Source organism: Dryobates pubescens, chromosome 4 (assembly GCF_014839835.1).
Source record: "Dryobates pubescens isolate bDryPub1 chromosome 4, bDryPub1.pri, whole genome shotgun sequence".
NCBI classification, from domain to species: Eukaryota; Metazoa; Chordata; class Aves; order Piciformes; family Picidae; genus Dryobates; species Dryobates pubescens.
Genome location: NC_071615.1, coordinates 18157743 through 18184902, shown reverse-complemented (window position 1 = coordinate 18184902; position 27160 = coordinate 18157743). Strand labels below are relative to the sequence as shown.

The 27160-nt window shown below is 62.3% G+C and overlaps 1 protein-coding gene across 1 annotated transcript in view; it reads left to right on the top strand.

Moving 5' to 3' along the window:
• Positions 1-24255, top strand: part of CCNF (cyclin F) — a 29454-nt gene extending 5199 nt beyond the window's left edge. Inside the window, exons 3-17 of the mRNA XM_054161363.1 lie at positions 1313-1419; positions 2955-3022; positions 5115-5308; positions 6416-6469; positions 6901-7005; positions 8697-8774; positions 9895-10046; positions 11950-12114; positions 15300-15423; positions 16602-16782; positions 17943-18030; positions 20193-20292; positions 21957-22087; positions 22270-22439; positions 23870-24255. Coding sequence (XP_054017338.1) covers positions 1313-1419; positions 2955-3022; positions 5115-5308; positions 6416-6469; positions 6901-7005; positions 8697-8774; positions 9895-10046; positions 11950-12114; positions 15300-15423; positions 16602-16782; positions 17943-18030; positions 20193-20292; positions 21957-22087; positions 22270-22439; positions 23870-24255 — 2103 coding nt within the window. The remainder of the gene's footprint in view (positions 1-1312; positions 1420-2954; positions 3023-5114; positions 5309-6415; positions 6470-6900; positions 7006-8696; positions 8775-9894; positions 10047-11949; positions 12115-15299; positions 15424-16601; positions 16783-17942; positions 18031-20192; positions 20293-21956; positions 22088-22269; positions 22440-23869) is intronic.
• The last annotated feature ends 2905 nt before the right edge of the window (positions 24256-27160 follow it).

The window sequence follows — 27160 nt, the reverse complement described above, 5'->3', positions numbered from 1 at the left end:
GGTCGGGTAGGGGGATCAGGAAAGCTGGGGAAGGGCCTTGGGCACAGCTCCTGGGAGGACAAGGGGTGGGGGGTCAGCAGCTTGGGTGTCCAGATGGAGATGGGGGTCCCTCAAGGGTCCCTGTTGGGACCAGAGCTGTTCGGTGTCTTCATCAGTGCCACAGGTTGAGGCAGCCTCAGCTGGCACCCAGCTGAGTGCTGGCTGATTGGGAGGGAAGGAAAGGCTGGAGGCCATCCAGAGGCACCTGGGGAGCTGGGCCCAGGTGAACAAGGTGCAACAGGAGCAAGGGCAAAGCCCTGCAGCTGGGGCAGGCCAGCCCTGGGTGCCAACCCAGGCTGGGGGTGAGGAGGTTGGGAGCAGCCCTGCAGGGAAGGGCTTGGGGGTGGGGAGGAGATGGACAGGAGCCAGCAATGGGCACTGGCAGCACAGGAGGAGCAGCCTCAGGCTGCCCTTGGCCTCCTGTGCTGCCAGTGCCCATTGCCAGAGTTGGAGAGAGAGAGGATCCTGCCCCTCTGCTCTGCTCTGGGGAGACCTCACCTGCAGGGCTGGGGCCAGCTCTGGGACCCCCAGCAGAAGAGAGGCCTGGAGCTGCTGGAGAGGGGCCAGAGGAGGCCACCAAGATGAGCAGAGGCTGCAGAACCTCCCCTGTGGGGCCAGGCTGGGAGAGTTGGGGCTGGGGAAGAGAAGGCTGCAGGCAGACCTCAGAGCAGCCTCCCAGTGCCTGAAGGGCTCCAGGAGAGCTGGGGAGGGACTTGGGACAAGGGCTGGGAGTGCCAGGATGAGGGACAGTGGTTTGGAAGTGGAGCAGGGGAGGTTCAGGTTGGACACCAGGAGGGAGTTGTGCACAGGGAGACTCTGGCACAGGCTGCCCTGGGAGGTGGTGCAGGCTCCATCCCTGGAGCCACTGAAGCTCAGCCTGGCTGTGGCCCTGAGCAGCTTGCTCTGGCTGGAGCTGTCCCTGCTGCCTGCAGGGGGTTGGACAGGAGGCCCTTGGAGGCTCCCTTCCAACCTGCTGCATTCTGTGGGTCTATGAAACCAAAAGCAGGCAGCACCTCGATTTTTGTGTCCCCCAGCAGCAGCTTCCTTTGTAGCAGCCCAGCTCCAGGAGCTCAGCAGCAGTGCTTGGAGGGCTCCTTTGTGTGTCCTCTGCAAGAGCTGTGCTGCTCCAGCCCTGTAGCTCAGCCAATTAGCTTGATGAGGCAGGTAATGAGCTGTGATCAGCTTGTGATTAATCAGCTGGCTGGCTGTAATTAGCTCAGACCTGGCTTGCTGGTGGTCTCTTTAGTTCAGTCCTCCTTTATCCACCTGGCAGGTGCACTCCCATCTCAAGTACCTAGTGGACAACCATGCCAGTGTGTGGGCCTGTGCCAGCTTCCAGGAGATTTGGCCTTCTCCAAACAACCTGAAGATGTTTGAAAGGTGAGTTGCAAGAGCCAGGCTCCTCTGGGCCTGAAGGCAGATGTCTGCCTGGAGGCCTCTGTCTGGTGGAGTCCCTCAGTGGTCAGCCCTGGGGCCAGGACCTTTCACCCTGGGTGAGGGCACAGAGGGCACTGCCAGCCAGTTTGCTGTTGGCACCAAACTGGGAGCAGTGCTTGACCTCCCCTCGAGCTGTGCTGCCACTCAGTGAGACCTGGAGAGGCTGGGAGCTGGTGGGGAGAAAGGGAATGGAATCCAACAAGGCCAAGGGGAGAGTCTGGCATCTGGGGAGGAACAACCCCAGGGACCAGGACAGGCTTGGGGCTGAGCTGCTGCACAGCAGCTCTGGGGAGAAGGACCTGGGGGGTCCTGGAGGCCAGAAGGCTGCTCATGAGCCAGCAATGAGCCCTGGTGGCCAGGAAGGCCAAAGGCATCCTGGGCTGGATTAGAAGGGCTGTGGGGAGCAGGTCAGAGAGGTTCTCCTGCCCTGCTCTACCCTGCTGAGGCCACCTCTGGAATCTTGTGCTCAGTTCTGGGCCCCTCAGCTCCAGAAGGACCTCAGGGAAGTGCTTGAGAGAGTCCATCCCAGGGGCACAGAGCTGCTGCAGGCAGTGCAACATCTCCCTGGGAGGCCAGGCTGAGGCAGCTGGGGCTGGGAGCTGGGAGCAGAGCAGCCTGAGGGCTGCCCTCAGTGCTGGGGCTAAAGATGTGCAGGGCTGGAGCCAGGCTCTGCTCAGGGCTGGCCAAGCACAGCACAAGGGGCAGTGGGGGCAAGCTGGAGCAGAGGAGCTGCCAGAGGGCCAGGAGGGAAACCTTTGTCCCTGTGAGGGTGGCAGAGCCTGGAGCAGGCTGCCCAGAGAGGCTGTGGAGTCTCCTGGTGTGGAGAGCTTCCAACCCCCCTGGATGTGTTGTGGGTGCCCTGCCCTGGGGGCTGCTGCTCTGGCAGGGGCTTGCCCTGGGGGCTCTCCAGAGGTCCCTTCCAACCCCTAACATTCTGAGGCTCTGATTCTAGTGCTGCCCTGGTGCCTGCTCCATGTCCTGCCTGGAGGAGCCCTCTCTGTGCACAGCAGCTCGGCAGGGAGCAGCCCAGGGGCTTGGTGTGTAGCTGAGGGGCCCAGCACCCAAGGTGTCAGAGCCTGCTGGGGCTGGGGGTGTGCTGGGGGCCTGGGAAGCAGCTGCCCTGGATGGGCTGCCCCTGGGTGCTGGCATGAGAGAGGCTCCCAGCAAGGGGAGCTGCAGCACCATTTAGGCTTCATTTGTGTAGTGAAGGCACAAAGAGGCTGCCCAGAGAGGTGGTGGAGTCTCCTTCTCTGGAGAGCTTCCAACCCCCCTGGATGTGACCAGCCCTGGGGGCTGCTGCTCTGGCAGGGGCTTGGACTGGATGAGCTCCAGAGGTCCCTTGCAGCCCCTCCCATGCTGTGGGTCTGGGGCTGGTGCTCCCCATCCCCACAGCCTGCTGAGCTGCCTGCTCTGAAGGTGTGGGCTTGGAAGCTCCTCCAGATTCCAACCTGCAAATATCTTCTCTGTTTCCCACCCAGGGCTGCTGAAAGGGGCAACTTTGAAGCTGCTGTCAAGCTGGGCATTGCCTACCTCTACAATGAAGGCTGTAAGTGGGGAAGCTTCTGCTTGGCTCTGCTGTGTCCTCCCCCTCAAGCAGGGATGCTTTAGTACCCAGAGCCAGGCTGCTGCCTTCAGTGCCTGCTTAGGTTTCACTGTCTGTGCCAAGGAGGCTGAGGGGAGGCCACCTGGTTCTCTGCAACTCCCTGAGAGGAGGTTGGAGCCAGCTGGGGTCAGGCTTTCTCCTGAGGAACAAGGGACAGGATGAGAGGAAACAACCTCAGGCTGCCCCAGGGGAGGTTTGGGTTGGACACAAGCAACAATTTCATCCCCAGGAGGGTTGTCCAGGCCTGGCCCAGGGCAGTGGTGCAGTCCCCAGCCCTGGAGGGCTTTCAGAGCTGTGGAGGTGCTGAGGGCCATGGCTTTGAGGTGAGCTGGCAGTGCTAATGGTTGGACTTGGGTGGTCCTAAAGGTCTCTTCCAACTAAAGCTATTCAATGGTTCCCTGCCTCTGCAGCTCCACCTTTGGGTGCCACTGCCCTGCTGGCTGTGCCAGCACAGGGCAGAGCTGTGCCAGAGCAGCCACTGCACAATTCACACTCAGAAGTGCAACTCTCTGCCTGGCAACAGGGCAGGGGGCACAGAGTGGCAGGCAGGAGGTTGGAGCTGAGCAGGAGGAGAAAGCTGTTTGGGGTGAGGCTGCTGGAGGCCTGGAGCAGGCTGCCCAGAGAGGTTGTGGAGTGTCCTGGTGTGGAGAGCTTCCAACCCCCCCTGGGCACTGTGCTGCTGGGCAGGGTGCTGGGGGTGCCCTGCTGGAGCAGGGCTTGGGCTGGGGGAGCTCCAGAGCTCCCTTCCCTGCTGGGTTTGTGAGACTCTGACCAAACCTGGCCACACCTGATGAGTGTGCCAAGGGGAGCTGAGGAGTGCCAGCAGAAGGCTCCTTGCAGAGGGCAGGGTGGGTGGTTTGCAGAGCCTTCTGCTTCTGCCCTGAGACGAAACTAACATTGCTTTGAGGGTTGGCATTGGCAGAGCACCTCCCAGCAGCCCCCAGCTCAGGGTGATGTGTTCCCAAAGAGCAACTGGAGTAAGAATTTTCTCCTCTCTTGCCATCTCCATGATTCCCCTACTCTGCTGAGACCACAGCTGCAGCTCTGGGGCCAGCTCTGGAGCCTCTGTGCCAGGAAGGCTCTGGAGGGGCTGGAAGGTGTCCAGAGCAGGGCCAGGAGGAGGAGCAGAGGGCTGGAGCTGCTCTGCTGTGAGCACAGCCTGAGAGAGTTGGGGTTGTGCAGGCTGGAGAGGAGAAGGCTCCCAGGAGACCTCATTGTGGCCTTCCAGGATCTGCAGGGGGCTGCAAGGGTGTCAGGGAGGGATAGGGGTCTGGGACACCTCTGAGGGGGGCAGGACTCAGGCCTGGCACAGGGAGCCAGCAATGGGCACTGGCAGCCCAGAAGGCCAAGGGCAGCTGAGCTGAGCCTTCTGGGCTGCCAGTGCCCATTGCCAGAGGTGGAGGGAGAGGATCCTGCCCCTCTGCTCTGGGGTGTCAGGGAGGGATAGGACTGGGGGGGATGGAGCAGAACTAGAAGTGGGGAGCTGGAGCTTGGCTGTGAGGAAGAAGTTGTTGGCCAGGAGGGTGGTGAGAGCCTGGCACAGGCTGCCCAGGGAGGTGGTGGAAGCCTCCTGCCTGGAGGTGTTTGCAGCCAGGCTGGAGGTGGCTGTGAGCAACCTGCTGCGGTGTGAGGTGTCCCTGGCCATGGCAGGGGGCTGGGGCTGGCTGAGCCTTGAGCTCCCTCCCAGCCCTGCCAGTGATTCTATGATTTTTAGGGCTCTTGGGGGAGGGTTTGAAATGAGGGAAGGGCAGATTGAGATTGGATGTGAGGAGCAAGTTCTGCACCAGGAGGGTGGTGGAACACTGGCACAGGCTGCCCAGGGAGGTGGTTGAGGGCCTCCTCCCTGGAGATACTCAAGGCCAGGCTCAAGCAAGGCTCTGAGCAACCTGATCCAGTGGTGGATTTGGACTGGATGAACCTTTGGAGGTCCCTTCCAACCCCAACCATTCGATGCTCAGCCTCTGCCTGCCCCAGGGCCAGGCTGCCACCGTGCCCTGGGGAGCTGCCTGACCTCTGCCTCTCTCTCTTTGCCCAGTGTCCATCTCTGATGAGGGAAGAGCAGAGGTGAATGGACTGAAGGCCTCTCACTTCTTCAGCCTGGCAGAGAGGTTGAATGTGGCTGCAGCTCCTTTCATCTGGCTCTTCATCCGGCCCCCCTGGTCCCTGAGTGGAAGCTGCTGCAAGGCTGTGGTCTATGAGAGTCTGAAGGCAGAGTGCCAGCTGCAGAAAGTAAGAGCTCCTTCTGCCCTTCAGCTGCAAGCTGCAGCTCTTGGCTTCCCAGGGAGGGTTTCAGTTTACCCCAAGCAGCTCCTCTGCTGCTCCTGCTTTCAGTGAGTGTGGAGCAACCCTTGGGAGGAGTTTTCTGCCACTCTCTAATTCACCTCTCAGGAGGGCCAGAGGCTTCTGCTGGCCCTGGGGAGAGGTTCTGTCTCAGAGCAAAACTCTGAGGAAAGGGAGAGGCCTCCTGGGAAAAGGCTCCAAGGAGAAGGAGCTGACTGTGCTGGGGGAAAACAAGTTCCCAAGCATCCAGCAATGTGGCCAAGAAGGCCAAAGGTGTCCTGGGGGGCATGAGGAAGAGTGTGGCCAGCAGGGTAAGGGAGGTTCTGGCCCTGCTCTGCCCTAGTGAGGCCACATCTGGAGCCCTGGGTCCAGTCCTGGGCTCCCCAGTTCAGGAGGGACAGAGAACTGCTCGAGAGAGTCCAGGGCAGGCTGCAGAGCTGCTGAGGGGCCTGGAGCAGCTCTGGGAGCAGCAAAGGCTGAGAGCCCTGGGGCTGAGAGCCTGCAGAAGAGCAGCCCCAGAGGGCAGCTGAGCAATGCTCAGCAAGAGCTAAAGGAGCTGTGGGGGGCAAGAGGCTGGGGCCAGGCTCTGCTGAGTGCTGCCCAGGGCCAGCACAAGGGGCAAGGGGCAGCAAGTGTCAGGCAGGAGGTTGGAGCTGAGCAGGAGGAGAAAGTTGTTTGGGGTGAGGCTGCTGGAGGCCTGGAGCAGGCTGCCCAGAGAGGTTGTGGAGTGTCCTGGTGTGGAGAGCTTCCAACCCCCCCTGGGCACTGTGCTGCTGGGCAGGGTGCTGGGGATGCCCTGCTGGGGCAGGGCTTGGGCTGGGGGAGCTCCAGAGCTCCCTTCCAACCCCTATCCTGCTGGGACTCAGACTCTGACCAAACCTGGCTGCATGCCTGATGAGCTGAGGGTAAGAAAGGGGAGTGAGGACTGCCAGGAGGAGGAACCCAAGGGTGAGGGAAGGTTGAAAGGCAAACCAAACCCTAGCCTGAATGAGCAGCAAAGATTGCTCTGCTGCTTTGTTTGTCTGTAACCTTGCTTTATCTTGATGCTCTCTGCAGGCTCAGAAGGGATCCATCCTCCACTGCCTGGCTAAGGTCCTGAGCCTCTTTGAGGTGAGCAGTGATGTGTTGGGGGTCCTTGCTTTGGTGATGCTAATGCTGCCTTCCTTTGATATCATCCATCCATCCTTCAGGGGGGCTCAGGGGCTGGTGGCCTTCAGGGGCTTCCCTCACTGCTCAGCTTGTTGAATTTCCCAGGCTGAAGTGAACCTTGGCTTGCAGTGCTCTGTGTTCAGCCTCCCACTCATGGTGCACCTCCAGAATCAAACCCTTCAGTGGCCAGCCAGGCCAAAAGCTTTGCTGTGGCTGCTTGCTGAGCTTGGGTCTCCCAACAGCAGCCCTGAGTGGATGTGGGGAGCACCTCTGAGAGCCCTCAGGGGACTGCCAGCTGCTTGGATCCTGCTCTGCAGCTTCAGCAGGGGTGGTGGGAGCTGGCATGCAGCTGGCTGGGCAGCAGACACCACCTGCATGGCTTTTCCTCACAGGATGAAGAGAAGAGAAAAGAATCCCTTGAGATGCTTGAAGAGTCCTCAAAGCAGGGTTGTTTAAACAGCTCCTACCTCCTTTGGGAAAGCAACAGAAAGGCTGCTGTGAGTAGGCTTTGTCTCAAAGCATTTGCACTCTGACTTCTGGGCCTCTGTTCTGTGTGGGGAAGGAACACAGAGAAATGGCTGCTCCTCAGCCTCCCTCCCTCAGAGCCAAGGAGAGCACTGAGCAAGGGCTGCTCCTCAGCCTCCCTCCCTCAGAGCCAAGGAGAGCACTGAGCAGGGGCTGCTCCTCAGCCTTCCTCCCTCAGAGCCAAGGAGAGCACTGAGCAGGGGCTGCTCCTCAGCCTTCCTCCCTCAGAGCCAAGGAGAGCACTGAGCAGGGGCTGCTCCTCAGCCTTCCTCCCTCAGAGCCAAGGAGAGCACTGAGCAGGGGCTGCTCCTCAGCCTCCCTCCCTCAGAGCCAAGGAGAGCACTGAGCAGGGGCTGCTGCTCAGCCTCCCTCCCTCAGAGCCAAGGAGAGCACTGAGCAGGGGCTGCTCCTCAGGGCTCCCCTCCCTCAGAGCCAAGGAGAGCACTGAGCAGGGGCTGCTGCTCAGCCTCCCTCCCTCAGAGCCAAGGAGAGCACTGAGCAGGGGCTGCTCCTCAGGGCTCCTCTCCCTCAGAGCCAAGGAGAGCACTGAGCAGGGGCTGCTCCTCAGGGCTCCCTCCCTCAGAGCCAAGGAGAGCACTGAGCAGGGGCTGCTCCTCAGGGCTCCCTCCCTCAGAGCCAAGGAGAGCACTGAGCAGGGGCTGCTTCTCAGGGCTCCCTCCCTCAGAGCCAAGGAGAGCACTGAGCAGGGGCTGCTCCTCAGGGCTCCCCTCCCTCAGAGCCAAGGAGAGCACTGAGCAGGGGCTGCTCCTCAGCCTCCCTCCCTCAGAGCCAAGGAGAGCACTGAGCAGGGGCTGCTCCTCAGCCTCCCTCCCTCAGAGCCAAGGAGAGCACTGAGCAGGGGCTGCTCCTCAGGGCTCCCTCCCTCAGAGCCAAGGAGAGCACTGAGCAGGGGCTGCTCCTCAGGGCTCCCTCCCTCAGAGCCAAGGAGAGCACTGAGCAGGGGCTGCTGCTCAGCCTCCCTCCCTCAGAGCCATGGAGAGCACTGAGAGCTCTCTCAGCTGAGCTTTGGTGTCTGCCTGGCTGTTCAAAGTGAGTCTCCAGGCAGTTGTAGCCATGGTGCCAGCAGAAGCTCCTGCTGAAGGCACAGGGACTGCTGTCTGGAGACACTGTGGGAGCAGGAGGGGGCTGCCTGTGCTGCCAGGGACCTTCAAAGCTCATCTTGTCCTACCCCCTGCAGGCAGCAGGGACACCTCCAGCTAGAGCAGGCTGCCCAGGGACACATCCAGGCTGACCTTGAATGCCTCCAGGAATGGAGCCTCCACCTCCCTGGGCAGCTGTGCCAGAGTCTCCCCAGCCTCACTGCCAAGAATTTCTTCCTCCCTCCCAGTCTCAGTCTCCCCTCTCCCATCTCAAAGCCATTGTCCCTTGTCCTGGCACTCCCAGCCCTTGTTCCAGGCCCTCACCACCCTGACACTGAAGAATTTTCTGCCTCAGCTCCACTCTAACCCTGCTCTGCCTCAGCTCCAAACCCTTCCCCCTTGGTCCCTAGAGCCCCCTCAGCAAAAGTTCCTCTGCAGCCTTCCTGCAGGATCCCTTCAGGCCCTGGCAGGCAGCTCTGAGGTGCCCCTGGAGCCTTCTCTGGCTGTTGGACTCCAGGCCTGCTGCTGCTGCTGGAGTAAATCTGTTTGCAATTCCTCTCCAGATGTCAGACCCTGGCAGATACCTCCAAAGCCTCAGGAAGCTACGAGACTATGCAGCGAAGGGCTGCTGGGAAGCACAGGTAAGAGTGATTTCCTCCCCCCTGCCCCCAGGAGAGGAGTCTTTTGGGTCCTTTCTCTGCTGCCTTTGGAAGTTTAGCCTCCTGCCTTCAGGGCCAGCAGTGCTGAAGCCTGTCTCCATATGCATGGCTGTGCTGCTCTGCAGCTCTGTGCTGCAGTCAGCTGCTGTGGGTGCCCCTGATTCAGCAGGAGGGGTAGCCTAGATGAGCCCCAGAGGGTCCTTCTGACCCCCTCCCCATGCTGGAGTCTGTGTGTGAAGATGCATCTCTGGATGGGCTCAGAAGCCTGTCCCACAGAGTGGCTGTGCTCAGCCAAAGTAAGGGGCACTGCTTCAGGCACTCAGTTCATAGAATAGGTTGGGTAGGAAGGGACCTGAGAGGTCATCTACTCCAACCCCTGCCATGGGCAGGGACACCTCAGCTAGACTTGCTTGCACTCATCCAACCTAGCCTTGAGCACCCCCAGGCAGGAGGCAGCCACAGCCTCCCTGGGCAGCCTGTGCCAGAGTCTCTCCAGCCTCACTGCCAAGAATTTCTTCCTCCTCTCCACTCTCAGTCTCCTCTCTCCCAGCTCAAAGCCATTGGCCCTCAGCCTGGCACTCCCAGCCCTTGTTCCAGGCCCTCACCACCCTGACACTGAAGAATTTTCTTCCTCAGCTCCACTCTAACCCTGCTCTGCCTCAGCTCCAAACCCTTCCCCCTTGGCCTGGCTCAGACCCCCTCAGCCAAAGTTCCTCTGCAGCCTTCCTGCAGGATCCCTTCAGGTGCTGGCAGCAGCTCTGAGGAGCCCCTGGAGCCTTCTCCTCTGCAGGCTGCACAGCCCCAGCTCCCTCAGCCTGTGCTCCCAGCAGAGCTGCTCCAGCCCTGGCAGCATCTCTGGGGCCTCCTCTGGCCTCTCTGCAGCAGCTCTGTGTCCTTCTGCTGCTGGGGCCAGCAGAGCTGGAGGCAGGGTTGGAGGTGAGGTCTGAGCAGAGCAGAGCCCAGGGGCAGGATCCCCTCTGCTGCCCACCCTGCTGTGGCTGCAGCCCAGCACACAGCTGCCTGCTGGGGCTCTGCTGGCTCCTGCTTTGAGTCTGCTAACCAAAACTCTCCACTCTTTCCTTCTGTGTTCTCTCTACTGCAGATTGCTTTAGCCAAAGCCTGTGGGAATGGAAACCAGCTAGGATTAGAAGCCAAATCTTCCAGTGAAATGGTCTCCCAGATCTTTCAAGCTTCCCTGCCTGTCAGCAAGCAAAGTATCTTCACTGTGCAGAAAGGAATGAATGAAACCATGAGGTAAGGACTTGGATCCAGCAGTGGAGAACACAGCAGAAACCTTTGCCCCTTCCCTTGGCAGAGACTCACAGAGTCCTGCAATGGGTTGGGTTGGAAGGGACCTTCCAGATCATCCAGCTCCTAGCCCCTGCCATGGGCAGGGACCCTTCCCACCAGCACAGCTTGCTCAGGGCCTCATCCAGCCTGGCCCTCAGCACCTCCAGGCAGGAGGCTTCCACCACCTCCCTGGGCAGCCTGTGCCAGAGTCTCCCCAGCCTCACTGCAAGGAATTTCTTCCTCCTCTCCACTCTCAGTCTCCTCTCTCCCAGATCAAAGCCATTGGCCCTGGGCCTGGCACTCCCAGCCCTTGTCCCAAGTCCCTCCCCAGCTCTCCTGGAGCCCTTCAGGTCCTGGGAGGCTGCTCTGAGGTCTCCCTGGAGCCTTCTCTTCTGCAGGCTGCACAGCCCCAGCTCTCCCAGCCTCAGCTAATCTGTAGAAGGGGGAAAAAGATCCAGAATGAGGACTGCTGGGAGGTTGTCACCAGTGGTGTGCCCCAGGGATCAGTGCTGGGCCTCATCCTCTTTAACATCTTCATTGATGATCTGGAGGAGGACATTGAGTCAGGCATCAGCAAATGTGCAGCTGACAGCAAGCTGGGGGCAGAGGTTGGTCAGTGAGAGGGCAGAAGGGCTCTGCAGAGGGACCTTGCCAGGCTGCACAGATGGGCAGAGGCCAACAGGATGGCATTCAACAAGTCCCAGTGCCAGGGGCTGCACTTTGGCCACAGCAACCCCAGGCAGTGCTACAGGCTAGGGGCAGAGTGGCTGAGAGCAGCCAGGCAGAGAGGGACCTGGGGGTGCTGGTGGACAGCTGGCTGAACAGGAGCCAGCAGTGTGCCCAGGGGGCTAAGAAGGCCAAGGGCATCCTGGCCTGCATCAGGCAGAGTGTGGCCAGCAGGAGCAGGGAAGTCCTTGTGCCCTGTGCTCAGCACTGCTCAGGCCACCCCTTGAGTCCTGTGTCCAGCTCTGGGCTCCTCAGCTCAAGAAGGACATTGAGAGACTTGAAGGTGTCCAGAGAAGGGCAACAAAGCTGGGGAGGGGTCTGGGGCACAGCCCTGGGAGGAGAGGCTGAGGGAGCTGGGGTTGCTTAGCCTGCAGAAGAGGAGGCTCAGGGGAGACCTTCTTGCTCTCTGCAACTCCCTGCAGGGAGGTTGGAGCCAGCTGGGGGTTGGGCTCTGCTCCCAGGCAGCCAGCAGCAGAACAAGAGGACACAGTCTCAAGCTGTGCCAGGGGAGGTTCAGGCTGGAGGGGAGGAGAAAGTTCTTCACTGAGAGAGTTGTTAGCTGCCCAGGGAGGTGGTGGAGTCCCCATCCCTGGAGGTGTTCAGGAGGGGCTTGGATGTGGCCCTTGGTGCCATGGGTTAGTCATGAGGTCTGTGGTGCCAGCTTGGCCTCGATCTTGGAGGCCTCTTCCAGCCTTGGTGAGCCTGTTGAATGTTTTGCTTTCCTCTCCTGGGAGAGGCTCTGCACAGGCAGAGAAGCACAGAGCTGCTGAGGGAGGAGGCCTCAGAGCTGGTATTTCAAGCCCTGTGGAAATGAAATGAGGTGGGAGAGGCTTCTGTGTCCCCTCTAAGGTCTTGAGTTTAAGACTAGCAAGTTGTGGGAGACCTGGAGCCCCTGTGTGACTGTTAGGAGCTGTAGTCACTGCCCAGGGGGGTGGTGCAGTCCCCACCCCTGCAGCTGTTTAGGAAGAGCCTGGCTGAGGCCCTGGGTGCCATGGTTGAGTTGCTCAGATGGTGCTGGGGGAGAGGTTGGGCTTGGTGGTGTCTGAGGTCTCTTCCAGCCTGGCGCATTTGGTGCTGTGTGTTCAGCAGGGCTCTGGGGGGGCTGCCAGCTGCCCAGCTCACATCCATCCCTCCCCTGCAGGTACATCCTGATCGACTGGCTGGTGGAGGTGGCCACCATGAAGGACTTCTCCAGCCTGTGCCTGCACATGACGGTGGGCTGCGTGGATCGGTACCTGAAGCTGCGAGCCGTGCCCAGGGCCCAGCTGCAGCTGCTGGGCATAGCCTGCATGGTCATCTGCACACGGTAGGGCCCTGCCTGGGCTGGGCCCCCTGCCCCCCCTGGCCGAGCCACACCCGGCTGAGCTGCTGCCCCCCCCCCCCCCCCTGGCCGAGCCACACCCGGCTGAGCTGCCGCCACACCTGGCTGAGCCACACCTGGCAGAGCTGCCCCCCCCTGCTTCTCTCTGTGCCCCCCCCCCTTCTCCTCCTCCCTCTGTGGCCCCCCCCCCCCTTTTCCTCCTCCCTCTGTGGCCCCCCCCCCCCCTTTTCCTCCTCCCTCTGTGGCCCCCCCCCCCCCTTTTCCTCCTCCCTCTGTGGCCCCCCCCCCCCCTTTTCCTCCTCCCTCTGTGGCCCCCCCCCCCCTTTTCCTCCTCCCTCTGTGCCCCCCCCCCTTTTCCTCCTCCCTCTGTGGCCCCCCCCCTTTCTCCTCCTCCCTCTGTGGCCCCCCCCCTTTCTCCTCCTCCCTCTGTGGCCCCCCCCCTTTCTCCTCCTCCCTCTGTGGCCCCCCCCCCTTTCTCCTCCTCCCTCTGTGGCCCCCCCCCTTTCTCCTCCTCCCTCTGTGGCCCCCCCCCCTTTCTCCTCCTCCCTCTGTGGCCCCCCCCCCTTTCTCCTCCTCCCTCTGTGGCCCCCCCCCCTTTCTCCTCCTCCCTCTGTGGCCCCCCCCCCTTTCTCCTCCTCCCTCTGTGGCCCCCCCCCCTTTCTCCTCCTCCCTCTGTGGCCCCCCCCCCCTTTCTCCTCCTCCCTCTGTGCCCCCCCCCCCCCCTTTCTCCTCCTCCCTCTGTGCCCCCCCCCCCGCCCTTTCTCCTCCTCCCTCTGTGCCCCCCCCCCCCGCCCTTTCTCCTCCTCCCTCTGTGCCCCCCCCCCCCCCCGCCCTTTCTCCTCCTCCCTCTGTGCCCCCCCCCCCCCGCCCTTTCTCCTCCTCCTCCCTCTGTGGCCCCCCCCCCCCCCTTTCTCCTCCTCCTCCCTCTGTGCCCCCCCCCCCTTCTCCTCCTCCCTCTGTGGCCCCCCCCCCTTCTCCTCCTCCCTCTGTGGCCCCCCCCCCCCCCCTTCTCCTCCTCCCTCTGTGGCCCCCCCCCCCTTCTCCTCCTCCCTCTGTGGCCCCCCCCCCTTCTCCTCCTCCCTCTGTGGCCCCCCCCCCCCTCTTTCTGTGGGCCCCCCTGCCGCCCCCCATCCCATGGCCTCCCCCCCCTAGACTCCAGCTGCTGCCCTCTGCTGGTCTCACTGCATTCCATCAGCCATGGAAGGCTCTCACCCCATGGTCAGCAGGACAAACCCTGTCAGGAAGAGCTGCAGGCTGGTGTCACACCCTGCAGGCTGCCACCCCCAGCAAGGTGCTGGGGCAAAGCATTCTCCTGAGTTAGCTGCCTGCTCTCTTGCATCCTAGCCTGGGAGAGGGAATGGGAACTGGCAATGTTCTGTTGGGTGCTGAGTGGGTTGAGAGCAGCCCTGAAGAAAGAGCCCTGGGGGTGCTGGGTGCTGAGCAGCTCCCCAGGAGCCAGCAGTGCCTCCTGCAGCCCTCAGGCAGCTGTGTGCTGGGCTGCAGCCACAGCAGGGTGGGCAGAGGGCAGCAGAGGGGATCCTGCCCCTGGGCTCTGCTCAGACCTAACCTCCAACCCTGCCTCCAGCTCTGCTGGCCCCAGCAGCAGAAGGACACAGAGCTGCTGCAGAGAGGCCAGAGGAGGCCCCAGAGATGCTGCCAGGGCTGGAGCAGCTCTGCTGGGAGCACAGGCTGAGGGAGCTGGGGCTGTGCAGCCTGCAGAGGAGAAGGCTCCAGGGGCTCCTCAGAGCTGCTGCCAGCACCTGAAGGGATCCTGCAGGAAGGCTGCAGAGGAACTTTTGCTGAGGGGGTCTGAGCCAGGCCAAGGGGGAAGGGTTTGGAGCTGAGGCAGAAGTTGTTCCACATGAGGGTGGTGAGGGCCTGGAACAAGGGCTGGGATTGCCAGGCCCAGGGCCAATGGCTTTGAGCTGGGAGAGAGGAGACTGAGAGTGGAGAGGAGGAAGAAATTGTTGGCAGTGAGGCTGGGGAGCCTCTGGCCCAGGCTGCCCAGGGAGGCTGTGGCTGCCTCCTCCCTGGGGGTGCTGAAGGCCAGGCTGGATGAGGCCCTGAGCAAGCTGTGCTGGTGGGAGGGGTCCCTGCCCAGGCAGGGGGTGGCAGTAGATGATCTCTGAGCTCCCTCCAGCCTAAGCCACTCTGGGATCCCAGCAGTGCTTCCAGCTTCAAGGAGGCAGAAATGAGGAGCTCCTGGTCTGTATCTGGGACATTCCCTTCTGAAGCTGTTCCACAACTCCCTCCTGGAGATGTTTAACCCTTTGGTCTCCTTGGCTGCCTTTATCCTGCCACAAAACCCTTTGTGTAGAGGTGCACAAACTCTGTCTTCTGGGGCTGTTTGTTCCTCTTGAGCAGTGGACTTAGTGTTGGGGCAGTGGTTGGAGTCAGGGAGCTTGGAAGAGCTTCCCCAGGTCTCAAGCCTCTGTTCTTTCCTGTCCCAGCAGTGTTGGGGCAGTGGTTGGAGTCAGGGAGCTTGGAAAGGCTCCCCCAGGTCTCAAGCCTCTGTTCTTTCCTGTCCCAGCACTGTTGGGGCAGTGGTTGGAGTCAGTGAGCTTGGAAAGGCTTCCCCAGGTCTCAAGCCTCTCTTCTTTCCTGTCCCAGGAGTGTTGGGGCAGTGGTTGGACTCAGTGAGCTTGGAAAGGCTCCCCCAGGTCTCAAGCCTCTGTTCTTTCCTGTCCCAGCACTGCTGGGGCAGTGGTTGGACTCAGTGAGCTTGGAAAGGCTTCCCCAGGTCTCAAGCCTCTGTTCTTTCCTGTCCCAGCAGTGTTGGGGCAGTGGTTGGACTCAGTGAGCTTGGAAAGGCTCCCCCAGGTCTCAAGCCTCTGTTCTTTCCTGTCCCAGCACTGCTGGGGCAGTGGTTGGACTCAGTGAGCTTGGAAAGGCTCCCCCAGGTCTCAAGCCTCTGTTCTTTCCTGTCCCAGCACTGTTGGGGCAGTGGTTGGACTCAGTGAGCTTGGAAAGGCTTCCCCAGGTCTCAAGCCTCTGTTCTTCCCTGTCCCAGCAGTGTTGGGGCAGTGGTTGGACTCAGTGAGCTTGGAAAGGCTTCCCCAGGTCTCAAACCTCTGTTCTTCCCTGTCCCAGCAGTGTTGGGGCAGTGGTTGGACTCAGTGAGCTTGGAAAGGCTTCCCCAGGTCTCAAACCTCTGTTCTTTCCTGTCCCAGCTTCATCAGCAAGGAGATCCTGACCATCAGGGAGGCTGTGTGGCTGACAGACAACACCTACAAGTATGAAGACCTGGTGAGGATGATGGGGGAGATCATCTCTGCCCTGGAAGGGAGGATAAGGGTGAGTTTGGATGCACTCTTTCACCCCTTGGGCTCCCTGGAGGGGTTGAGGGCCAGGCTGGATGAGGCCCTGAGCAAGCTGTGCTGGTGGGAGGGGTCCCTGCCCATGGCAGAGGGGTTGGAGCTGGGGGATCTTGCAGGTCCCTCCCAGGCCATTCCATGACTCTGGGATGAGCATTTCTCCTGCCCTAAGATGCTGGGTTTGTGCATTTGTGCTCCAGAGCATGCAGGCTCCAAGCCCTCTGCAGAGCCTCTCACTTAGCTTTGCAGAGGCCACCTGAGGCTCTCCCTGGAGACTGTTTCAGGGTCAGTGCATCAGTGAAACAAAGCAGCAGAGCTGCCCAGTAGGGTGAAAACATCCCTGCTCCAGGGGGGGCTACAGGGCTGCTGGACCCAGACCTGGGCTCCCCAGTTCAAGATGGAGCTCCAGGGAGAAGGAGCTGGGAGTGCTGGGGGACAAGAAGCTCCCCAGGAGCCAGCAATGTGCTCTCATGGCCAAGACCAATGGTGGCTGGGGGGGCATGAGGAAGAGTGTGGCCAGCAGGGCAAGGGAGGTTCTGCCCCTCTACTCTGCCCTAGCAAGGCCACATCTGGAGCTCTGAGTCCAGCTCTGGGCTCCCCAGTTCAGGAGGGACAGAGAACTGCTGGGGAGAGTCCAGGGCAGGCTGCAGAGCTGCTGAGGGGCCTGGAGCAGCTCTGGGAGCAGCAAAGGCTGAGAGCCCTGGGGCTGAGAGCCTGCAGAAGAGCAGCCCCAGAGGGCAGCTGAGCAATGCTCAGCAAGAGCTAAAGGAGCTGTGGGGGGCAAGAGGCTGGGGCCAGGCTCTGCTGAGTGCTGCCCAGGGCCAGCACAAGGGGCAAGGGGCAGCAAGTGGCAGGCAGGAGGTTGGAGCTGAGCAGGAGGAGAAAGTTGTTTGGGGTGAGGCTGCTGGAGGCCTGGAGCAGGCTGCCCAGAGAGGTTGTGGAGTGTCCTGGTGTGGAGAGCTTCCAACCCCCCCTGGGCACTGTGCTGCTGGGCAGGGTGCTGGGGGAGCCCTGCTGGAGCAGGGCTTGGGCTGGGGGAGCTCCAGAGCTCCCTTCCAGCCCCTCCCTGCTGGGGGGCTGTGGAATCAGCACCTCCTCAAAGCTCCACAGGCTTGGTGCTTGTGTTGTGCCTCCAACCTCTGCTCTCCTCTGCACCAGATCCCTACCATTGTGGACTACAAGGAGGTGCTGGCAAACATAGCCTGCCTGGAGAGGAGAACCCTGCACCTTTACAGCTTCATCTGTGAGCTCTCAGTCCTCAACACCAGCCTCTGTGTGTACTCTCCAGCTCAGCTGGCTGCTGCTGCACTGCTGCTGGCTAAGGTCCTGCACAGGCAAGGTGAGCAACCTCCTTCCTGTGCTGGAGAGGCTGCAGGGCAGGCTGGGCTGCCTGGGCCCTGCAGGGAGCCTTTGGGCTGGGGTTTGGGGGTGGGTTTTTTGGGTCACTTTGTCTTTAGATGCTGGAAGCTGGCCCCAAGCCAGCCTCATGGAGCTCAACAGGGCCAAGTGCAAGGTCCTGCCCCTGGCCCAGGGCAATCCCAAGCACAAATCCAGCCTGGGGGGGGGGGTGCTGGGGGTGCAGAGCTGGCCCTGAGTGCTGCCAGCCCAGCCCCAGCCTGGCCTGGGCTGAGCCCCAGCAGTGTGGGCAGCAGGGGCAGGGAGGGGATTCTGCCCCTCTGCTGTGCCTGCTGAGACCTCCCCTGCAGGGCTGGGGCAGCTCTGGAGCCCTCAGCACAGCCAGGGAGCTGCTGGAGCAGGGCCAGGGGAGGCCACAGCAGTGCTGGGAGGCTGGAAGCCCTCTGCTGGGAGGCCAGGCTGGGAGGGTTAGAAAGGAGAAGGCTTCAGGGAAACCTTAGAGCAGGCTTCCAGTACCTGAAGGGGCTCCAGGAGAGCTGGGGAGTCAAAGGCATGGAGTGGCAGGACAAGGGTGATGGCTTTGAGCTGGGCTTAGATTAAGCACTAGGAGGAAATTCTTCCCCATGAGGGAAGTGAGGCAGTGGAGCAGGTGGATCAGAGAAGTTAGAGAGGCTCCAAGCCTGGAGGTGTTCAGGGCCAGGCTGGATGAGGCCTTGAGCAGCCTGGGCTGGTGGGAGGTGTCCCTGCCTGAGGCAGGGGCTTGCAGCTGGATGATCCTCGAGGTCCTGCTCAGCCCAGGCTGATTCTATGCCTCTGGCTGGCCTGGGGGATCAGGGGTGAAGAGGAAGGAGGTGACAGAGGTGTGAGGCCTCAGCAGGGGCTGTGGACTGGAGCCTGTTTCACCTCTCAGTAGTGCTGCTGGAGAGCAGCAGCAGCATCAGGCTGTGCAAGCTTTAGGCTGAAGGGAGGCTGAAGCCTCCTGTGCTGGGCTCTGCCCTCAGCTGGGCCATTAAAGCCATGCCTGAAGCTACCTCTGAGCAAGCCTTGTGCAGGTCCTCCAAGCAAGCACCAGCTGTGTGCAGGCAGAGCTGCCAGGCTTGCAGAGCTGCTGCCATGGCTCCTGACCCCTCTTCCCCTCTCCAGCACACCCCTGGAGCAGCCAGCTGGCTGACTGCACTGGCTTCTCCCTGGAAGACCTCCTGCCCTGCGTGCTGAGCCTCTACCAGAAGTGGTAAGGGTCTGGGGAGCCCCCTGGGGAGCCCAGAGCAGGGGCTGGGCTCCAGCTCTTGGCAGACCTGCTGTGTCTGGACGCTCAGAGGGAAGGAAGGGGCTGGCTCTGGCAGCTGCCTTGCTGCCCCACCACAGGCACTAATGGCTGGGGGCCTGGGGCTGGTCAGTCCAGGAGACCTCATTGTGGCCTTCCAGGATCTGCAGGGGGCTGCAAGAAAGCTGGGGAGGGACTTTGGAGGGTGTCAGGGAGGGATAGGACTAGGGGGGATGGAGCAGAACTAGAAGTGGGGAGCTGGAGATTGGCTGTGAGGAAGAAGTTGTTGGCCAGGAGGGTGGTGAGAGCCTGGCACAGGCTGCCCAGGGAGGTGGTGGAAGCCTCCTGCCTGGAGGTGTTTGCAGCCAGGCTGGAGGTGGCTGTGAGCAACCTGCTGCAGTGTGAGGTGTCCCTGGCCATGGCAGGGGGTTGGAGCTGGCTGAGCCTTGAGCTCCCTTCCAGCCCTGCCAGCTCTGTGAGTCTATTCTATGACCAATAATGGAGGTAGATGCTCAGGAGCTCAGAATCCCAAGTGTCTGCTGAGCAGCTCTGCTGACACCAACCTGCTTAGCATGGAGCTCAGGGAGGGGGACAGGGGGGAGCCCAGAAGGGAAGAAGGAGCTGAAAGTGGGCAGGGGAAAGCAGGAGGGGCAGAGAGGGTTAGGGGGAGGTGAGAGGGTGCTGAAAGGGGGCAAGAGGGACAGGGGGGAGAGAGAGGGAGCTGAAAGGGGGCAGGGAGAAGTGAGAGGAGCAGAGAGTAGCAGGAGGAGGTGAGGGTGGGGAGGGCGAGAGGGGGCAGAGAGGGAACTGAGAGGAAGCTGAGAGGGGGCAGGGGGAAGTGAGGGGGCAGAGAGGGGCAGGGGGAGCTGAAAGGGGGTAGGGAGGGCAGGAAGAAGAGATAGGGGCGGGGGGGGCAGAGAGGGCGCTGGAGGGGGAGGGGGCAGAGGGTGCTGAAGGGGGGAGGGGGCAGAGAGGGCGCTGAAGGGGGGGAGGGGAGCAGAGAGGGCGCTGAAGGGGGGGAGGGGAGCAGAGAGGGCGCTGAAGGGGGGGCGGGGAGCAGAGAGGGCGCTGAAGGGGGGGCAGAGAGGGCGCTGAAGGGGGGGCAGAGAGGGCGCTGAAGGGGGGGCAGAGAGGGCGCTGAAGGGGGGGCAGAGAGGGCGCTGAAGGGGGGGCAGAGAGGGCGCTGAAGGGGGGGCAGAGAGGGCGCTGAAGGGGGGGCAGAGAGGGCGCTGAAGGGGGGGCAGAGAGGGCGCTGAAGGGGGGGCAGAGAGGGCGCTGAAGGGGGGGCAGAGAGGGCGCTGAAGGGAGGGAGGGGGCAGAGAGGGCGCTGAAGGGAGGGAGGGGGCAGAGAGGGCGCTGAAGGGAGGGAGGGGGCAGAGAGGGCGCTGAAGTGGGGAGGGGGGGCAGAGAGGGCGCTGAAGTGGGGAGGGGGGGCAGAGAGGGCGCTGAAGTGGGGAGGGGGGGCAGAGAGGGCGCTGAAGGGGGGAGGGGGCAGAGAGGGCGCTGAAGGGGGGGGGCAGAGGGCGCTGAAGGGGGGGGGGCAGAGGGCGCTGAAGGGGGGAGGGGGCAGAGAGGGCGCTGAAGGGGGGAGGGGGCAGAGAGGGCGCTGAAGGGGGGAGGGGGCAGAGAGGGCGCTGAAGGGGGGGCGGGGGCAGAGAGGGCGCTGAAGGGGGGAGGGGGGCAGAGAGGGCGCTGAAGGGGGGAGGGGGGCAGAGAGGGCGCTGAAGGGGGGAGGGGGCAGAGAGGGCGCTGAAGGGGGGAGGGGGGGCAGAGAGGGCGCTGAAGGGGGGAGGGGGCAGAGAGGGCGCTGAAGGGGGGAGGGGGCAGAGAGGGCGCTGAAGGGGGGAGGGGGCAGAGAGGGCGCTGAAGGGGGGAGGGGGCAGAGAGGGCGCTGAAGGGGGGGGAGGGGGCAGAGAGGGCGCTGAAGGGGGGGGGCGGGGGCAGAGAGGGCGCTGAAGGGGGGGGCGGGGGCAGAGAGGGCGCTGAAGGGGGGGGGCGGGGGCAGAGAGGGCGCTGAAGGGGGGGGGGCAGGGGGAAGCGGGGGAGGGGGTGGGGAGGGCGGCGGGGGGCAGGCTGCTCCCGGGGCCGGCGGGGGCCGTGCTGGGGGCTGAGCGCCGTCTCCCCCCCAGCTTCCACGACGCCATCCCCAAGGACTACCGGCAGGTGTCCCTGACCGCCGTCAAGCAGCGCTTCGAGGACGAGCGCTACGAGGAGATCGGCAAGGACAAGGTGGGCGGCGGCCTGGGGGTCCCTGCTCGGCTCTGCCGCCCAGCCCTCGGCTGCCGCGGGGCAGGGGGCGCCCGGCGGGGGGCAGAGGGGGCTGGGCGCAGGCCTGGGGCGGGAGGCGAAGCTGGAGCCGCGGGGACAGCTCTGGGCCCCTCAGCTCAAGAAGGACATTGAGAGACTTGAAGGTGTCCAGAGAAGGGCAACAAAGCTGGGGAGGGGTCTGGGGCACAGCCCTGGGAGGAGAGGCTGAGGGAGCTGGGGTTGCTTAGCCTGCAGAAGAGGAGGCTCAGGGGAGACCTTCTTGCTCTCTGCAACTCCCTGCAGGGAGGTTGGAGCCAGGTGGGGGTTGGGCTCTGCTCCCAGGCAGCCAGCAGCAGAACAAGAGGACACAGTCTCAAGCTGTGCCAGGGGAGGTTTAGACTCGAGGTGAGGAGAAAGTTCTTCCCAGAGAGAGTCATTCATCATTGGGATGTGCTGCCCAGGGAGGTGGTGGAGTCCCCATCCCTGGAGGTGTTCAAGAGGGGCTTGGATGTGGCACTTGGTGCCATGGTCTAGTTGTGAGGTCTGTTGGGACAGGTTGGACTGGATGATCCTTGGGGTCTCTTCCAACCTTGGTGATACTGTGAGACTGTGACAGAGCTGCTCTGCCCGAGGCCGGCTGGGAAGGGCTCCCCGGGGGGAGATCTGCTCCTGGAAAGTACACAGCAGAGGGAGAGGCTTCCCCTCTGCCACAGCTTGCACTGGGCTGAAGGGGCCCTCAGAGGTCACCTTGTCCAACCCTGCAGGCAGCAGGGACAGCTCCGACCAGAGCAGGCTGCCCAGGGCCTCCCCTTCTGCTCTGTGCTGGCAAGGCCACATCTGGAGTCCTGGGTCCAGACCTGGGCTCCCCAGTTCAAGATGGAGCTCAGTGGGGAAGGAGCTGGGAGTGCTGGGGGACAAGAAGCTCCCCAGGAGCCAGCAATGTGCCCTCATGGCCAAGAAGGCCAATGGTGGCCTTGGAGGGCAGGAGGAAGAGTGTGGCCAGCAGGGCAAGGGAGGTTCCCCTCTTCCTCTATTCTGTCCTAGCAAGGCCACATCTGGAGCCCTGGGTCCAGTCCTGGGCTCCCCAGTTCAGGAGGGACAGAGAACTGCTGGAGAGAGCCCAGGGCAGGCTGCAGAGCTGCTGAGGGGCCTGGAGCAGCTCTGGGAGCAGCAAAGGCTGAGAGCCCTGGGGCTGAGAGCCTGCAGAAGAGCAGCCCCAGAGGGCAGCTGAGCAATGCTCAGCAAGAGCTAAAGGAGCTGTGGGGGGCAAGGGGCTGGGGCCAGGCTCTGCTGAGTGCTGCCCAGGACCAGCACAAGGGGCAAGGGGCAGCAAGTGGCAGGCAGAAGGTTGGAGCTGAGCAGGAGGAGAAAGTTGTTTGGGGTGAGGCTGCTGGAGGCCTGGAGCAGGCTGCCCAGAGAGGTTGTGGAGTGTCCTGGTGTGGAGAGCTTCCAACCCCCCCCTGGGCACTGTGCTGCTGGGCAGGGTGCTGGGGGTGCCCTGCTGGGGCAGGGCTTGGGCTGGGGCAGCTCCAGAGCTCCCTTCCAGCCTCCCCCTGCTGGGCCTGTGGGACTCTGTGGGATGCTGTGGCAAACAGCCTCCTCCTGGGCATCTATCTGCTGGCTCTGAGGCTCTCTTTGCTTTCCAGGTGATGAGCTACAGCCAGCTCTGCTCCTTGCTGGGTGTGAAACAGGAGGACCCAGAGCCCAGCCCCTTGCACAGGGCTGTGGTGGAAATTCAGCCTTTCCTCAGCTCTCCCTGTGGCAAGAGAACTAAAAGGTCAGTGTCAGCCAGGCCTGGAAGTGCTGCTGGGGGCCAGCAGGAGCCCTGCCCCCTCTCTGCCCCCCCTGGGCTCCGAATGGGCTCAGTTCTCCTGCAGTGCCCTTGACAAACCTCTTGAAGGAGGTGGAGGTGAAGAGCTTGGCTTCTGACAGCTGCCTTCTGGCCTCTTCTTGCTGCAGGAGGAGGGAAGACAGCATTCAGGATGACAGAGGCAGCTTTGTGACGACCCCCACAGCAGAGCTCTCCACCCAGGAGGAAAGCCTCCTGGACAACTTCCTGGACTGGAGCCTGGACAGCTGCTCTGGCTATGAGGGGGATCAGGAAAGCGAAGGCGAGCGGGATGGAGACGGTGAGGGTCTGCCTGCCCTTGGGCCAGGGCAGCTCAAGCTCTCTGCTCCCCTTGGCCTGCTGCAGCAGCTGTTTCCCAGGCTGCAGAAGCCTCAGCTTGCAGCTGCAGACAAGCTCTGCCCTGGGGCTGCAGCTGTCAGAGGGATTGCAGAGGTTATCTGCTCTGTGCTGCTGCTGAGCTTGGGGAAGGGCTCCAGAGAGTCATGGAATGGGTTGGGGTGGAAGGGACCTCAGAGGTCATCCAGCTCCAGCCCCCTGCCATGGGACCCCTCCCCCCAGCACAGCTTGCTCAGGGCCTCATCCAGCCTGGTCTTCAACACCTCCAGGCAGGAGGCAGCCACAGCCTCCCTGGGCAGCCTGTGCCAGAGTCTCCCCAGCCTCACTGCAAGGAATTTCTTCCTCCTCTCCACTCTCAGTCTCCTCTCTCCCAGCTCAAAGCCATTGGTCCTGGGCCTGGCACTCCCAGCCCTTGTCCCAAGTCCCTCCCCAGCAATCCTGGAGGTACTGGGAGGCTGCTCTGAGGTCTCCCTGGAGCCTTCTCCAGGCTGCTCAGCCCCAGCTCTCCCAGCCTGGCCCCACAGGGGAGGTTCTGCAGCCTCTGCTCATCTCTGTGGCCTCCTCTGGCCCCTCTCCAGCAGCTCCAGGTCCTTCCTGTGCTGGGGGCCCCAGAGCTGGAGGCAGTGCTGCAGGTGGGGGCTGAGCAGCGCAGAGGGGCAGAATCCCCTCCCTGTGCTGCTGCTCTGGCTGCAGCTCAGCACTCAGCAGCTGACCAGCCCCAGCTCTCCCAGCTGGCTTTTGTGGCTGGCTTTTTGTTTCCAAGTGCTTTGAGATCCTGCTGATAGTGCACTGAAGCTGCTGAGCTAGAGACAAACCTGCCCTGGTTGCTCTGCTGGCTCTGGGGCTGGCTCTTTGTGTTCTGAGCACCTCTTGGTACCCATCAAAACTCTGTGAGCTGGGGGAAAGTTCCTGTTGGGAAGCAGGGTGAGAGCTCAGTGCTCTGCCCTCTCCTCCCAGTGCAAGGGGATGTTAAGCTTTGTGCTCTTGAGTCTGTGCTGAATCAGAGTCAGAATGGGGTTGGGTTAGAAGGGAGCTTCAGGATCATCCAGTTCCAAGCCTCTGCCATGGGCAGGGCTGCTCCTCCTGGACCAGGCTGCTCTAGGCCATGTCCCAGAATTGTTTGGGCTGGAATAAACCCTCCAGGATCAAGTCCAACCATCACCCCACCAGCACCATGGCCACTCAGCCCTGTCCCCAAGGGCCGTGCCTGGAACACCTCCAGGGCTGGGGACTCCACCACCTCCCTGGGCAGCCGCTGTTGAACCCTTCCAGGCTTCCCTTGCCAGACCTCCCCCAGTGCCTCACCCCCTTCCTTGGCTGGCTTGGTGCTGCCCAAACCCCAGCTTAACCTTTCTGGCTTGTCTGCTCCTGCAGTGACAGCCCCCAGTGGGATCCTGGACGTGACAGTGGTGTACATGGACCCCGCGGAGCACTGCTGCCAGGACTCCAGCGACGAGGACAGCCTGGCTGCAGCCTGGGCCCCCTGCAGCCCCCCCCAGCTGGAGGGCAGCTCAGGCTACTCCTCTGTCAACAGTGCCAGCCCTGCATCTCCTCTAGAAGGCAGCCTTGGAGCACCTCTCAAACCTACCTCAGCGCTGGCTCTGAGCAGGGGGCCCTGCCCGGCCCCCTCCCCGCAGCCCTGTTTACAGCCCCCCCGGGCCCTGCCCGGCCAGGCCAAGTGTGACAGGAGGCAAGTGAAGAGGAAAAACGTGGCAGGACACAGTGAAGAAAGGGTCACCTGGGGCTTCCTCAGCCTCTGATGCTGCCTCCCCTCCCCCCTTCCCTGGAAGCAGTGTTCCTGTCCCGGGGGGTGCAGGGGTGACAGCGAATCAATACCTCCGGGAAGAGTCCTTCCCCTCGGCCCTGCCTCTCCCTGCCCTCTCTGGGCCCTCTCCTTCCTCCCTAGCTGCCTTTGAAAGTACTCCCTGCTGTCTGATCCTCTGCAAACTAATCTGCCTCTTCCTCCTCTTAGGAAATGTTAGAGCTCCCTTTTTGTCCTGCCTCTGCCTCCCCCTCCCCTGGGGAGAGGGGAAGGGAAAAGAAGAGACCCTGTCCTGTCCCTTGCTTTGCTCTGAGGCCCTGGCACCCTCCAGCAGCAAGGAACTGCCTTTGCTTCTGGTTAGTGGATGTGACACTAGGCTTGAAGCCCTCCACTTGGGAAGCCCTTCCTGAGGCTGTGCTGCCAGGCTCCCTTCTCCCTCAGCTGCTGCTTCCCTCTCCCTGTCTGTTCCATTTGCTGCACTGACACCAAGGGTTTGAATGGATACGAGCAGGAGGTAAATGAAGGCTCCCTGCAGGCCTGAGCTGCTCTCTTACCTACCTCTCAGCTGTGGTTTTTAAAGCCCATTTGCCTCTCTGGCTCTAGCTGCCATGAAAAAAATCTTCCTCCTGTGCCTTAACTGCCTTGAGCCTCCTCCTCCAGGACCTCTGTGACCTGCTGCTCTCTGCTGGGACTGCAGGGGAGTGGCCACCTTCCACCCCCTGTCCTGCAGAGCCTTCCTTGCTCTTTCCACTCCTGCCCACAAGGAAGGCCTCCCTCCCTTGAACACTAGCAGCAGGCAGCAGTGCAGGCAGGGCAGGCAGTTTGTCCTGCTGGGAGCCCTCAGCTCGGCCTGGCTGCTGCCTCCTGATCTCTGAGGGCAAGCAGCTGCCTCTCTGCTGCCCACACAACCCCAACCTGTGCTGCTTCAGTAGGAGTTTGAAGGATCCACCTCCCCTGACCTCAGCCCAGCAAGCCTGGGCTCCAGCTCCTTCAGGCCCCAACCCTTCTCCTCCCTGACAGACCAAGGTACCAGGCTGCCAGCAGCCAGCACTGCATTGAACACTGGAACTGGACTGCCCCAGGGCTCCCTGTGGCAGGTGGCAGCAGCTCAGCCACAGGCAGTGGAGTCAACTTTTTATAAAGAGAAGGTTTTGTAAGCCAGCTGCCTCCATCTCTTGCTGGGGGGGCTGGGGGGAGAAGGCAGAGCTCAGCTCTCAGCCAGGCTCTGAGCATGAAGTCAGTTTGCCTGCAGGAGATTTAGCTTCCGGGCACAGAAGCCTGGTGCTTGGGAGAGCTTTCAGAGTGCAGCCCTTAACCCTGCACTGCCAGGGCAGCACTGAGCCATGGCCCTCAGCACCACAGCCACACAGCTCTGGAACCCCTCCAGGGCTGGGGACTCCACCACTGCCCTGGGCAGCCTGGGCCAGGCCTTCACAACCCTCTCAGGGCAGAAATTATTCCTCATGTCCAACCTAAACCTCCCCTGGGGCAACTTGAGCTGTTTCCTCTCTTCCTTTCACTTGTTCCATGGGAGCAGCCAGGCCAACCCCAACCCAGCCCCACCATGGCCACCAAACCCTGGCCCCAGCTGCCATGGCCACAGGGCTCTGCAACCCCTCCAGCCATGGGGACTCCACCACCTCCCTGGGCAGCCTCTGCCAGGCCCTGACCACTCTGCCACCAAAGACATTTTCCCTCCTCTCCAACCTCACCCTCCCCTGGCACAGTTTCAGGCCATTGCCTCTCCTTCTGTCCCCTGAGCCTAGGGAGCAGAGCCCAAGCCCCAGCTGGCTGCAGCCTCCTCTCAGGGAGCTGCAGAGAGCAAGGAGGTCTCCCTCAGCCTCCTCTGCTCCAGCCTCAACACCCCCAGCTCCCACCTCAATCACTTTGCTCCTGTCACTGGCACAACCCAAAGTTTGGCTTCCTAGGGCACCCAGAGTGAGCTGCAGCCCTGGCTCTGGCCCCACAGCAGTCTCCTGGGGGGCTTCTCCCTGCTGGCTGTGCTCTGCTCAGGGGCTGGTTCCACAGACACCAGTGGAGCTGCAGCTGGGCTGCCAGGGAGCAGCCACCAGCCCAGAGCAAAGGGCTCAGTATTCAGTATCACTAAGGTTGGAAGAGACCTCAAAGATCATCGAGTCCAACCTGTCACCACAGACCTCATGACTAGAGTAGGGAGGACACTAGTGCCCACTGCAGGCTTGAACTCACGACCTTCCCCGTTAAAGGTCTTATGTGCTACCACATCTGCTCAGCAGCATCCAGCACAGCTCCCTGCAGGGCTTGGGGGCAGGAAGGAGCTGGCCTGGGGACAAGAGCTTGTGCCCTGCAGGGTGACCGAGGCAGCCTGGCTGGGAAGCAGCTCCAGGGAGAAGGAGCTGGGAGTGCTGGGGGACAACAAGCTCCCCAGGAGCCAGCAATGTGCTCTCATGGCCAAGAAGGCCAATGGTGGCCTGGGGGGCATGAGGAAGAGTGTGGCCAGCAGGGCAAGGGAGGTTCTGCCCCTCTACTCTGCCCTAGTGAGGCCACATCTGGAGTCCTGGGTCCAGTCCTGGGCTCCCCAGTTCAGGAGGGACAGAGAACTGCTGGAGAGAGCCCAGGGCAGGCTGCAGAGCTGCTGAGGGGCCTGGAGCCCAAGTCCCAGCTGGCTGCAGCCTCCTCTCAGGGAGCTGCAGAGAGCAAGGAGGTCTCCCTCAGCCTCCTCCAGGCTGAACCAGCCTCAAGTCCCTCAGCTGCTCCTCAGCAGCTCCCTTGCCCTTCTCTGGGGCCCCTCCAACCTCTCCCTGTGCACCTGGGAGAAGAGCTGGCTCAGAGGCCCCACACCACACCTCCAGACAGAGCCTTCAGGAAGGCCTTGAAGGTAGCAAGCAAGCCAGAGGCAGCAGCCCTGCTGCTTGTCCACAAAG